The sequence below is a fragment of the Geotrypetes seraphini genome, chromosome 3 (genome assembly GCF_902459505.1).
Source record: "Geotrypetes seraphini chromosome 3, aGeoSer1.1, whole genome shotgun sequence".
In the NCBI taxonomy this organism is placed as follows: Eukaryota; Metazoa; Chordata; class Amphibia; order Gymnophiona; family Dermophiidae; genus Geotrypetes; species Geotrypetes seraphini.
Window position 1 is genome coordinate 96409688 of NC_047086.1, and position 13997 is coordinate 96423684.

Genomic DNA, 13997 nt, shown 5'->3' on the forward strand with positions numbered 1-13997 from the left:
GCGACCCCCTACCCCCACCCCGCACTACATTACGGGCAGGAGGGATCCCAGGCCCTCCTGCCCTCGACGCAAACCCCCCTCCCCCCCAACGACCGCCCCCCCCAAGAACCTCCGACCGCCCCCCCAGCCGACCCGCGACCCCCCTGGCGACCCCCACGACGCCCCCACCCCCCTTCCCCGTACCTTTGGTAGTTGGGCCAGAAGGGAGCCCAAACCCTCCTGGCCACGGCGACCCCCTAACCCCACCCCGCACTACATTACGGGCAGGAGGGATCCCAGGCCCTCCTGCCCTCGACGCAAACCCCCCTCCCCCCCAGCCGACCCGCGACCCCCCTGGCCGACCCCCACGACCCCCCCACCCCCCTTCCCCGTACCTTTGGTAGTTGGCCGGACAGACGGGAGCCAAACCCGCCTGTCCGGCAGGCAGCCAACGAAGGAATGAGGCCGGATTGGCCCATCCGTCCTAAAGCTTCGCCTACTGGTGGGGCCTAAGGCGCGTGGGCCAATCAGAATAGGCCCTGGAGCCTTAGGTCCCACCTGGGGGCGCGGCCTGAGGCACATGGGCCCAACCCGACCATGTGCCTCAGGCCGCGCCCCCAGATGGGACCTAAGGCTCCAGGGCCTATTCTGATTGGCCCACGCGCCTTAGGCCCCACCAGTAGGCGGAGCTTTAGGACGGATGGGCCAATCCGGCCTCATTCCTTCGTTGGCTGCCTGCCGGACAGGCGGGTTTGGCTCCCGTCTGTCCGGCCAACTTCCAAAGGTACGGGGAAGGGGGGTGGGGGGGTCGTGGGGGTCGGCCAGGGGGGTCGCGGGTCGGCTGGGGGGGCGGTCGGAGGTTCTTGGGGGGGGGGACGGTCGTTGGGGGGGAGGGGGGTTTGCGTCGAGGGCAGGAGGGCCTGGGATCCCTCCTGCCCGTAATGTAGTGCGGGGTGGGGTTAGGGGGTCGCCGTGGCCAGGAGGGTTTGGGCTCCCTTCTGGCCCGATATTGTCGGGAAGTCGGCGGTCCTTCGGGGTGGGGGTGCGAGTGGTCCTGCCGGGGGGGGGGGGATGTATCGGACGTCGGGGAGTCGGCCGGGCAAGAGGGCTTGGGCTCCCTCTTGCTCCGATCGTGGATGCGGGTGCGGGTGGGAGCGCGTGCGAGTGGTCGTTCGGGGTGGGGGTGCGAGTGGTCCTGCTGGGGGGGTGAATCGGGCGTCGGGCGGGGTGGGAACTATGTTTTAAAACTTTCGTATACCGCGCTCACGCATATAACGCGCGAGGGGTATGCGCGGTAGGTAAAAACGCGTATAACGCGCGCGTTATATGCGTGAAAATACGGTAAATCCCCCCATTGCCGCAGGTACATGACAGAGAAAAATGCTAGAGTACCTGAATAAATTCATGCAAACCATTCTGAGCTCCCCTGGGAGAACGGTATAGAAAATTGAATACCGTATATACTCAAATATAAAACGAGATTTTTGGGGCAAAAAAATGGCCCAAAAATGGGGGCCTTGGTTTATATTCGAGCCACCACCCGACCATCGATGACTGTCCTCCTCTGCTCAACTCCTGATGGGCTGTAAAGTTCCATGGGCGAGTTCGCTCCCTGTCGCCACGATAAACAACAGAGTGGCTATCCACCATACAACCTCTCACCCTCCCCCCGGAATTAATACAGGCATCATCATCCTTCATGGACATCCCCCTCAGCTGGCATTATGCTTATGATTGAAGAAAGCTATTACTGCCGCTCCTGATGCCAAGAAATATGTTGCTGCAGCCACCAGACCTGAAGTAAGCACCTGCTGCCAACGCTGTATAGTAATCCAGCTTTGATGAGTGCATTGTACATCTATATTTTACAATTTACTCAGTATTATCCAAGCTATCTCTTACCTTGCAATTAACAATTTTTATATACTCTTCAAATGTATTACATTTCTCACTTTTAATATTTTTAGAGAACTGCAGCTCATACATTTACTTAATCTAACAGGTGGACCTACTATATATTCTTGAATATAAACCCATCTGAATATATACTAAGGTAATCTTTTTCCCCCCCAAAAAGGTGAAAAAGGTTGACTCGAATATAAACTGAATTCATGGCAGTCTCATGAGGTTACTGTGAGAACTTGTGTCAGCCATTTTGAGTAGAGAGACTACACGGGGTAGGAGAAAAGGAGTATCACTCTTGCCCTAGCTACCACTGGACCAGAAGGGCTTAAGAGAGGCCTGCACACACCTGACTAGTCCTTAGAGGGAGTATTATATACAATCTTAACTGATAGTGCAGGGTCTGTGCTACTAGTTCACATTAATTATTACATTAATAGCTAAAAACTCAGTAAACAGGAACCAGAGTAAACTGTTTCTGTATAATCTACATTAAAAAGAATCCCTGTTTGTAAATATCACCTATCAACCACACTGAAAACTATGCTAAGAAAATTTAAATATAAAAAAAAAATCTATAAAGCTGTATTATATAAAGCAATCAATTTTGTGTTTGTTCATATAAAAACATTTCTCCTTTATATTACTACAGTATTAGAAGTGCTCAGACCACACCACTTGCATAAGTCATGCAAGAGCATAAGAGAAACCATCATAGCACTCCTGATGTTCCAGACTGTCCTACTCAAATTTATCAACAATCACTTGAATTAGGTGGATTATATGAACAGCAGCATATATTGTAATGTATTTAAATAATCGTTCCACTTATCTGTAATAAAGTTAGGAGGTCCATATTTCTGCTCCGAGATAAAAAATGAGAAATAATAAAATATATAACTCGTTACTAGTTCCTATGAATGAGTGTATGAGTTTGAGAGAGAGGCAATTTGGATGCCTGACTTGCTGTATATGCTGGTAAGAAAAGGTATTTATGATTATATTAATTTCTCAGGGCAGGTTTAGGTAGTATGTTGTAAGTTTGTAGTGCTCATTGTTGTTGATTATAGGAGATAGTAAAGAGTTATATATTAATTTTATTATTTCTCATTTTTTTTAAATCTCAGAGCTACACCTCATGATGAAGCCGATAGCAAAACTCAGGTCTGAGGGGAGCTCTTGCACAGTTTCACACAATGGGGTGCATATAATTTTTAGTTCAGCCATGGGAGAAAGTTAATGGAGCAATTATTTAAATATATTATAATATGTACTCTTATTCATATAATCCACCTAATTCAAGTGTTTGGTGATAAATTTGAGCAGGACAGTCTGGAATATTGGGAATGCTATGATGGTTCCTCTTATGCTCTTGCATGACTTATGCAAGTGGTGTGGTGTGGGTCTGAGCACTTCAAACATAAAATTTAAATATGTGGAATATCCTGTGTTGATATTTGGACATTTAAAATTTACACGGGTTGATACTCCTATAAGATTTTCATGTTTTCTAACAAAGATTGGCAGAAACTTATGACAGAAAGACTACATGACCCATCCACTGAATCCATAGAGCCGCTTTACTTTTTTTTTTTTTTTTTAATTTCAAAAATACATTAAGTGTTAAATATAATCATTCACAGTAACAATAAAAATATCACTTACAAACAATCATTGGTACATTACATAAATTCTTATCCCTTCCCCTTTCCCATCCCTCCCAACCATATATTCCATTATCATAAAAAATATGCAATAATAAATATATCCCCCCTCCCCACCCCTTAAACTGATAAAAATAAGGGAAACAATTTCAATTAATCCTTACAATATTTTGTTAATGGTTTCCACACATCCTGAAATTTCTTTACTTTAACATTCTTAAATACTTCTGTGTAAAACAATATTATCTTTAACTTTGAGCTTAACACTTACCTCATTGAAGCTATGATATTCTGCACTGCACTGTATATTACATCTCTAGGGGCAGTTCCTAGAGGCCCAACAGCTACTTCCAATAATTTCTGTATCATATCCAGAGGCTGACCATCCATACATATGGTCACTGCCAAATCACTGATTTTCTTTTTCTCTGATCTGGATAAATCATACAAATAGCCATACTTCTGTAGGCGATCCTGAAAGCAGACAGAATAAACTACATGATGCGTAAAATATCAAATTATGAATCACAAGCAATGCCTACAAAGAACTTTACCATTTATATTTATAGGAAATTCAGAATGTTAAGTGCTGCACATTGGATCAGGATTTTAATCAATGCTGTAGAGACAATCTTATTCAAGGATCATTTTACTAATATGGCCTAAAGAATTTAGCACTCACTAGTTGTTAGCACACCTTAGTAACATGTCCTCTGAATCTCCAATAAAGCATCTGTTATGCATATTCGTTAATACCTGTTCAAAAATAGGAGTATCGAATCTCGTATTATTCCGGGTGCATATATTAGTATAATTATCTCTATAATCATTCTTATTTCTTATTATATTGCTTAATCCTTATTTTCCATGCCCACACTTCTTTAAAATATATAATAATAATAATAACTTTATTCTTGTATACCGCAATACCACAAACAGTTCAGAGCAGTTTACAAGGGAAGAGACTGTACATATACAGCGATGATACAGAGAAATATTGTCAAGTACATTAGTAACAAATTTCAGTTACATGAGAGTACCGAGAGGGGATAGGTAAGTGCTCAGAAAATGACTGCCACGTAGCGCTTGTTCTCATTTTTCAACAGATTTGTGAAACAGCACCCATTTTCAATCATTGCACTATTCAGAAACCAGTTCTTTTAATATCTTAGTATCTTAGAGCTCCTTTTACAAAGGTGTGTTAATGGTTTTAGCACACGCACCGGATTAGCGCGCTAGCTGAAAATCTACCGCCGATCTCACACAGAATAACATATAAAATCGCGTTACTAACATTTAAAATTCAGAAAACTAATACTCCAATATTCTTATATCGATATTTAATACCATATTCCCCAGCTAGATCCCTTAGATTAGATCAGTACTTGTTGACATCATTGAAAATAATTGGCACTAGAAGAACTACAACTTTCTCTATCTTGGGACCCCATCTTTGGAATAAACTTCCAATTTTTCTGCGCGCTGAAACTTCCTTAGAAAAATTTAAAAGCAAACTAAAAAGCTATCTTTATAAAGATGCATATGAATCTTAGATCAGACAATCTTTTTTGATTTTCCTATTTACTTCTAGATTAAGCCTCTTTTTAAACATTTTTTCCCAACCAAATTTCATTAAAATTTTTTAATACCCTTCCTGATGTTCCTTTCCTAAATGTTTTTTATTTTCGTTTTTTTTCTTTTAAAACAAATGTAGTTTTTCCTGATATTCCTTATGTATCTTTAATTAACTATGGATAGGTTTGTATGTTTATTGTCTCAAATGATTTTATTTGTTCCCCCAAATTTTTATTATTGTTATACACATTGAAAATACTTGAGATTGCATTTAAATCAAAACTACAATAAACTTGAAACTTTATAAAAGGAGCCCTTAGTCGCAACGTCTATGAAGAGAAAATTGTGCAGTTATCTGTTTCAAAGTTGATTTCTCATTTCCCTTCAAAGGGCTGTATAATAATTGCAATGTCTTTAGTGCTAATGTCTATACTTGTGCTACCACAAAGGTGGACATTAGCACGTTGAAGATTTTTGCAGCACCGTTTGAAAAACATCGCAATTATTATATAGCCCTTTGAAGGGAAATGAGGAATTCAATCCAAAACAGGTACATGCATAGTTTTCTTTTCACAGATGTTGTGACTAAGATATTAAAAGAACTGGTCTCTGAATAGTGCAATAATTTAAAATGGGTGCTGTTTCACGAATCTGTTGAAAAATAAGCACAAGCGCTACATGGCAACCATTTTCTGAGCACTTTACTATATATATTTTAAAGAGGTGTGTGTATGGAAAATAAGAATTAAGCAATATAGTAAGCAATAAGAATGATTATTATTCTGGATTAGAGATAACATATTTGTTAAACATATTGCAAACATATATAGATGACATTCTTGCACTGCTACTCTGTTTAGTTGTCTAGTTCTAGTAATTCCAGCAACCCACAATGAAATATTGGAATGCTTCAAAGATTAACACCTGGGCTAAATGATTAACGGATCTTTAAGTGATACCATATGGCATTATTTAGGCCAGGGGTGCCCACACTTTTTTGACTCGTGAGCTACTTTTAAAATGACCAAGTCAAAATGATCTACCAACTATAAAATTAAAAAAAACACAACGTAAACTGTACGCATAGAAAATGTTAATTATCATTCCTATTCCGGGGTTTTTTCAAAGAGGTCAAAGCAGATGACTCTATGCACTGTCACCTCAGTAACAACCATACAAAAATAGACAAATACCCCCCTCCCTTTTTACTAAACCATAATAGCAGTTTTAAGTGAAGGGAGCTGCGCTGAATGCCCAGCGCTGCTCTCGATGCTCATAGGCCCCCTGCGCTACAAACCGCTATTGCGGTTTAGTAAAAGGGGACCATATTATAAAATATAGACAGCAGATATAAATTCAGACACATTTTGATCACTAAATTTAAAATAAAATCATTTTTCCTACCTTGTCTGGTGAATTCATGAGTCTCTGGTTGCACTTTCATCTTCTGACTGTGCATCCAATCTTTCTTTCAGCCTGTATGCTTTCTCTCCTCCAAACCTCATTCCCTCCCCCAACTTTTTCTTCCTCTCTCCCTGCCCTTTCTTTCTTTCTCTCTTCATGACCCCTTTCTTTTTTTCCTGTTTCTCTTCTTTCCTTCTGTCTCCCTGCCTGCGCCCCTTTCTTTCTGTCTCCCTGCCCTTCCCCAAGCCACTGCCGCTGCCATCGGGGAACAGGACCCAAACCGCCACCAATGGATAACAGGCCCCAAAGCCAACACCGCCGATGCCCCAAGCTCTCCCTGCTTCGGGCCGACCAGCATTCCTCTCCCCGATGTCAATTCTGCCGTCGGAGAGGAAATTCCGCCCAGCCAGGCAGCGATTGACTGGCCCGAACTTCCTCTCCGACGGCAGAATTGATGTTGGGGAGAGGAAGACTGATTGGCCCGAGAGATCGCCAAGGCAAAGTGAATCCTGGGTGATCGACTCACTTTGCCTTGGCGAGCTACCGGTTGATCGCGATCGACCTATTGGGCACCCCTGATTTAGGCCTTTATCATTTGCTGATTTTGTTACTCACTTGGGGCTTGATTCTATACATGGCACCCCACTCCTAGGCACTATGTGACATGGTTGTCAATCACCCGCTGGGCGTCATTTATAGAAATGCATCTGGTGGCGCCTAACTCAACCTAGGCATCCTAATGTTAGGCACCAGTATATTAGGCCAGGGTTTTCCTGGCCTAATTTACCACCGCCTAAGTCTTACCATGTCTATTCTTTGCCCTAAAGCACAGTTCCTTATCTGTAACAGCAACTGTCTGAGGATAGCAGGCAGGTATTCTCACATGTTGGTGACATAATCCATAGAGTCCAGTACATACGTACTGTCACTTTAAAAAAATGTTCAAAGTTTCGAGACTGCCCATACTGTGCCTGTGTTGGTGCCTTCCCACCCGCTGTAGAGAAGCTAAAAAGACAATTAGTGGAGGAGGGAGAGAAGTGGGATTATCTGCCTGCTGTCCTTGGATAACACCTGTTATAGGTAAGTAACTGTGCTTTATCCTAGGACAAGCAGGCAGCATATTTTCACATGTGGGTTTCCCTAGCTGCCAAAGTCATGATTGTGAAACTGGTGAAATCAAAAGGTTGATGGGAAGTTTTATTTTACATGGAAAATTTTTGTAGGACTGCTTGGCCGAACCAACTATCCCATCTGGAATGATTCTCTAAACAACAATGGATGTGAAGGTATGAATCAAGTACAAAGTGGCTGCTTTACAGATGTTCTCAATGGGAGTGGAGCGTAGATGAGGTACTGAAGTTGCTGTTACTCTTTATCTTATGTGCAGTGACCCGATCTTCCCGTGACGGCCCAGTCCTAGTATAGCAAAAGGAAATACAGTCCACCAGCCATGTGGAGATGGTTTTCTTGGTGACAGGAGCTCCAAATGAGAGAAACAACTGAGTGGAAGTTCTGTGAGGTTTGCTATGGTCCAAATAATAAACAAAAGCTTGTTTACAGTTCAATGTGTGGAGTGCAGTTTCACCAGGATGAGAATGTGGTCTAGGAAAAAAGACAGGGAGAGCTATAGACTGGTTCAGATGAACTTGGGATGAGTGTGAAGAACCACTCTGTCATGGTAGAATGTTGTATAAGGTGGGTCCAAAACAAGTGCTTGAAGCTCACTGACTCAGCATGCAGACGTGGTGCAGAGTAAGAGGACTTCTTTCCAAATGAGATGCTTGAGTGATTAAGTAGTAGGTGGTTCAAAGGAAGGCTTCATGAGGGCTGAAAGTATAATGTTAAGATCCCAAGCAACTGGAGGAGGTTTGGTTGGTAGCTTAGTATATAAAAGTATATAAAATGGTGCGTCCGCATCTTAAGTACTGCGTCCAGTATTGGTCACCATACCTTAAGAAGGATATGGTGTTACTCGAGAGAGTTCAGAGGAGAGCGACACGACTGATTAAGGGGATGGAAAGCCTTTCATACGCTGAGAGATTGGAGAAACTGGGTCTCTTTTCCCTGGAGAAGAGAAGACTTAGAGGGGATATGATAGAGACTTACAAGATCATGAAGGGCATAGAGAGAGTAGAGAGGGACAGATTCTTCAAACTTTTAGAACATAAAAAAACAAGAGGGCATTCGGAAAAGTTGAAAGGGGACAGATTCAAAACGAATGCTAGGAAGTTCTTCTTTACCCAACGTGTGGTGGACACCTGGAATGCGCTTCCAGAGGACGTTATAGGGCAGCGAACGGTACTGGGGTTTAAGAAAGGATTGGACAATTTCCTGCTGGAAAAGGGGATAGAGGGGTATAGATAAAAGATTACTGCACAGGTCCTGGACCTGATGGGCCGCCGCGTGAGCGGACTGCTGGGCGCGATGGACCTCAGGTCTGACCCAGCGGAGGCATTTCTTATGTTCGTATGTCCTTCATAAATCTAGAAATTAGAGGATGTACTGATAATGGGTTTTTATCCAAAAGTGTATGAAAAGCTGTAATAGCACTGAGGTGAACTCTGACTGAAGTAGTTTTGAGACCAAAATAGAGAGGCATAAGAGGTAATCCAGAACCAATGGAAGAGGACACTTTATTAGATCTAAAGAGTTGAGGTTACATCAGACTCTGAAGCGAGTCCACTTAAAGCGATATGTAAGGTTTTCTGGAACCCTCTATGATGACTGACACTGGTGCACAGACTGGGAAAGCATCTATTCACTGGGAGCGATATACCACGCTGTGAGTTAATGAACGTACATTGAGATGAAGAAGAAAACCCTCATTCTGCGTCAACAGCACTGGAAAGATTTGAAGTATGATGGGATCTTGTACACTGAATTGTAGGAGAAGAGGAAACTATGATTGTCATGGCCATCTAGCTGCTATGAGGATCATGGTGGCCTGTTCTTGGTGAAATCTGAGTAAAGTTTTCCCCGATTAGAGGTATTGGAGTGGAAGCATACAGAAAATTGGTTTGCCCAGTTGAGAAGGAAGGCTTCAAACTCCAGGCAACTGGGAGTGTAGATTCTGGAACATTAGACTGGGAGCCTGTGATTGGGGGGGGGGGTGTGCTAAAAGATCCACTTCTGCAGTCCCACAATCTGCAAATATTTGTCGCAACGCAGCTGAGGTTGTAGGAGTCTGCTCAACTTGTCTGCTATAACATTCTGTTTCCTTGTGAGATAAACAGCTTTGAGGAATATGTTGTGTGGAATCGTCTAGGACCAAATCTTCATTGCTTTTTGGTAAAGGGGGTGAGACCCTGTGCCCCCTTGTCTGTTCGAATGAGTACTACTAGATTGAGGAGGTGATCCTGAAACATGTCAAGAATGTTTCAGATTGCTCAAAGTTTGAAATGATTGATATGGAGAGATTTCTCTTGGGGATTCCATCTGTCCTGAATATGGAGACCATCAAGATGGGCTTTTCAACCTAGCATGGAAGCATTTGTCATCAATGGCTTTTGATGTTTCAGAGTGTGGAAGAAAAGACCTCTGGAGAGATTGGTTAGTGATACCCACCACTGAAGGGACTGGCAAAGAAGTGAGGTTACCTGTATTTGGTGGGATAACGGATTGGTGGCTTGTGACCATTGGGTCAAGAGAGTCCATTGAGGTACCCTGGCATGCAGATGACCAAATAGAATTATATGGACTATGAAAGCCATGTGACTTAGAAGACAAATCTGACATGCCATGAGACATTGAAGAGAGGAGACCTTTGACAGATGTGAATCAGATTTTTGAGTCTCTGTTGTGGTAGAAATGCTCAAGATTGACTTGTGTCTAGAAGAGCCCCTATAAACTCTAGAGTTTGGGTCATTTGTAAATGGGATTTCTAATAGTTGACTGCAAATCCTAGAAGTTCAAATAGCTGTATTGTTGCAGTTATGGATTGGTGAGCTTGAAGAGGTGTTGGGGACTTGATCAACCAGTTGTCTAGTTAGGGGAAGATGTAATAGCTGCAAGAGTGGAGGCTTGCAGACACCACCACTAAGCATTTTGTGAATACGCTGGGTGCCAATGCCAGTCCAAATGGAAGTATTTTGCATTGGAAATGGCATGTTCCTACTCAAAAGCACAGGTATTTTCTGTGTGCTGGCATGATAGGAATATGTGTGTAAGCTCCTTTGAGATCTAGAGAGCAAAGTCAGTCATTCTTCTCTAACAGTCATAACAGGGTTCCCAGAGAGAGAACACAAAACTTTTCCTTCACTAAATATTTATTGAGAACACGGAGGTTCAGAATTGTACAGAGTCCTTCAGTCTTTTTTGGTATGAGGAAATACTTTGAGTAGAATCCTTGGCCCCTCTCTAGGAGAGGCACTTGTTTGAATGCACTGAGCTGGAGGAGGACCGAAAGCTCTTGGAAGGAGAACTTTCAGATGGAAATTGAAAGACAACTCTCTTGGAGGACGGTTTGGAGGTTTCTTTTGAAATCAAAGGGCATAACCCTGTCTCACTACTTTGAGGACCCAATGGTCTGTTGTTATAAAGGCTCTCTACAATTAAGTTAAGATGATGGTTGAGATTTTGTTTTGAGACTGAGGTTGCGATTTCTGAGGTATGACCCAGATGCCTTAATCTGAGAGGTCACTTTTGCTGTGGAGCTTGAGAGAAGGTGGAAGGAGCTATATACGAGGGTGAATCAAATTTGGGAGCAGCCAAAAAACTTCTCTGTAGGAATGTAGAAGATATTTGAATGATACAACAAATGTGTCGTCTTGCAAAGGGACTATGTGGAAAAGTGATATGTTGAATTGCTCACAGTTACTTCTATTAAAGCTATAAATGTATTTTGCCTTTACTTTTTGATTTACCCTCATATCTTTGTTTATAATAGTAAGATCATCTTCTAGGGTTATAGCTGCCTGAGACTTAGAGGTCTTTTAGGATGATAAAGTTGTCATATAGTCTTCGTGTCTTTTAATATTTTTATACTCTTAGCTCCAAACATATCACCACCAAGACAGGAAATACTGGCTAAGAGCTCCTAGACATTAGCATCCAGGTCAGAAACTCATGGCAGCAGAAATTGCTGAGGTTTTTGAAGTGATGTCGAAAGCATCAAATACAGAACATGCTATATATTTTCTGGTTTCAAAGAGGTCATGCATAATGTGCTGGAAAGTGTTGATATGATCTGAAGGAATATATTGCTCATATGCAGATAACTTTTGTAAAAGAGACTTAATGTAGAAGATCATACAAAAATTATAACTTAAGATCCTACTGGTTAACATAGAGCACTGAAAGATTCTACAGCCAAACCTGTCAAGTAATCTACCTTCTCTGCCTGGTGGATTACTGGTGTAAGTTCTGGAACTATTGGACTTTTTCAATGCAAACTCAATAAGAAGGGACTGATGTTGAAGTTGTGGTCTGTCAAACCCTGGACAAGACTGGACTCTGTAGAGAGTATCCAGTTTTCCAGAAGCTACCAGAAACAATAAAGGTATCTCCAAGTTTTTGTAAGCATGGTTTCCTTCATTAAGTTATAGAATGGAAGCTTGAAGAAGTCTTTTGGCCATTCTTCATAATCTAGAGCATCTGTAAGTTCAGCTCTAAGCTCAGATTCAGACTCCATAGACCCATATGTCTTATAAATTTGGTAAAAGACAACTTTCTGGTGGTAACGTTCTGTGTGGAAGAGGAGAAGGGCTGAAGGGATGCCGTAATTCTTAGTAGTCTGAAGAAGATTGCTGAGACAGATCAGAGTCATAGTGTTTGATCTTAATACCCGAGATATGATGAGATGGACGCCAGAGGCAATGACCTCACCAAGACTATGCACCATCTTATCCAACTCCTCCCCAAAAAGGCTTCAGTCTCTCTATCCTCCACAGGAATAGTATAAAGTTTGACCATTGCAAGAGGAATCAGGGAATGCCCATTCCATTTGAACCATGTCCCCAAGGTCCTGGTTGATAGGAAAGGACTTGGGCAGATGCCTAATACCCTTCACCAAAGGGTCTACTGTCTACTTGCATGGACCTCCTGTCCGAGGCTACCTCCATATCAAACTTAAGAATGGATAACACCTGGGAAATTAACTCAGCTACCTCATCACTATGAAAAATTTGTATAACTGAGGCATCTTCCCCAGGAGGAAGGGCCTTCCCATCATGGTCACTTTGGGCCACATCAGTAAAATGGACTGAGCTGACATCCATCTTCCTCCTAGTCTAGCCAAAGCCTAAACTACAGAAAATTATTAAAAACAAATCTATTTAACTGATTTGTAGCCCAAGACCCCTACCCTACCCTTGCCCCCTAGATCTCCTTTCTCCTCCCTCCCTCCCTCCTAACCCCTTATATTGTACCAGCTCCCCTACTTACATCTATTAATTGTATCTATTTTGCGAGTTACCATGGTGGCATAAAAGTGAGGGCTTAATCCAAAATGGTGGCGGTTCCCACCCAAACTAAAACCGTTGCTGAAGAGCCCGCCAGATTCACTCCTGAAAGAATGTCGTAAGCTTCCGTTCTGGAGCCACCTCCTATATAGAATCTAGGCCAAAATTACGCAAGAGCTGGCTTCAGGAGCAGGAGGGGAACCCTGCTCACGACTACAGGTGCCACCAGGGGGGTCCAAACCGGTGAGATGTGAATCAATCGCTTGGCTATTTTGCATGGGAGGATCAGATCAGAGATTGATAGTATAGCAATTTAGTTAATCAGGTCAGGGAACGATCGCAAAACCAGTAAAACTAGTTTTGCGATCATCGGTACAGGATCAGAAGGTTTAGTGAATCTAGCCCTAAGTCAGATACATAACACTGCATTTAAAGGTCTGCACTACTTGGTAACTTGAAGTTTATTTAAGAGTGGAAGACAATGCTAGAGAAAAAAGCCATAATCACCACAGGAAGACATTTTAAGCCTACTTGTAAACCACCCCCTAAAAAAAAATATCTCATTACCTGATTAATGTTTTTCAAGTACGTGATAAAGCTATGACAGAGTGTTTGCAGATGAGCAAGAGACTGCTGCAGATGATTCAAAGCGTCCTCATAAGTGACTGTGGAATTTTCAGTCACTTGTGTATCATCATCAGAGGTTTTTTTCTTTGACTTCTCAATGATCTGAGTAACTGCTCTTAGAGCTTTCTTACTCATTACTATACGGGCATCTACTGTCAGCTACAATAAAAGAAAAAGAAGAAAAAAGAATACTGTGACAACTTCATTGTTTAATATCCCTATTTCTTAGGCTCCCTGTCCTCCACCTTACAAAAATATTCACATGTAAATTATTCACCAGATGAACATCATTTTCTTATTTTTAAAGACATCAGATTCTCTTCATTTCCCTGTAAGTGGGGGTTATTTGGCAGGTAAACCTTAGTTAAGCCAAATAAATCATTTTGAAACTTATCCATTAATAAATTCTGTGGAAAATGCTATGACCTGATGGGGCCAGAGACACATA

General features: G+C 42.3%; 1 protein-coding gene across 1 annotated transcript in view; it reads right to left on the minus strand.

Annotated features, from left to right (window-relative positions):
* Positions 1-13997, minus strand: part of NBAS (NBAS subunit of NRZ tethering complex) — an 852905-nt gene that overhangs the window by 210170 nt on the left and 628738 nt on the right. Inside the window, exons 43-44 of the mRNA XM_033937554.1 lie at positions 13490-13708; positions 3817-4019 (exon numbers count right to left, since the gene is read on the minus strand). Coding sequence (XP_033793445.1) covers positions 3817-4019; positions 13490-13708 — 422 coding nt within the window. The remainder of the gene's footprint in view (positions 1-3816; positions 4020-13489; positions 13709-13997) is intronic.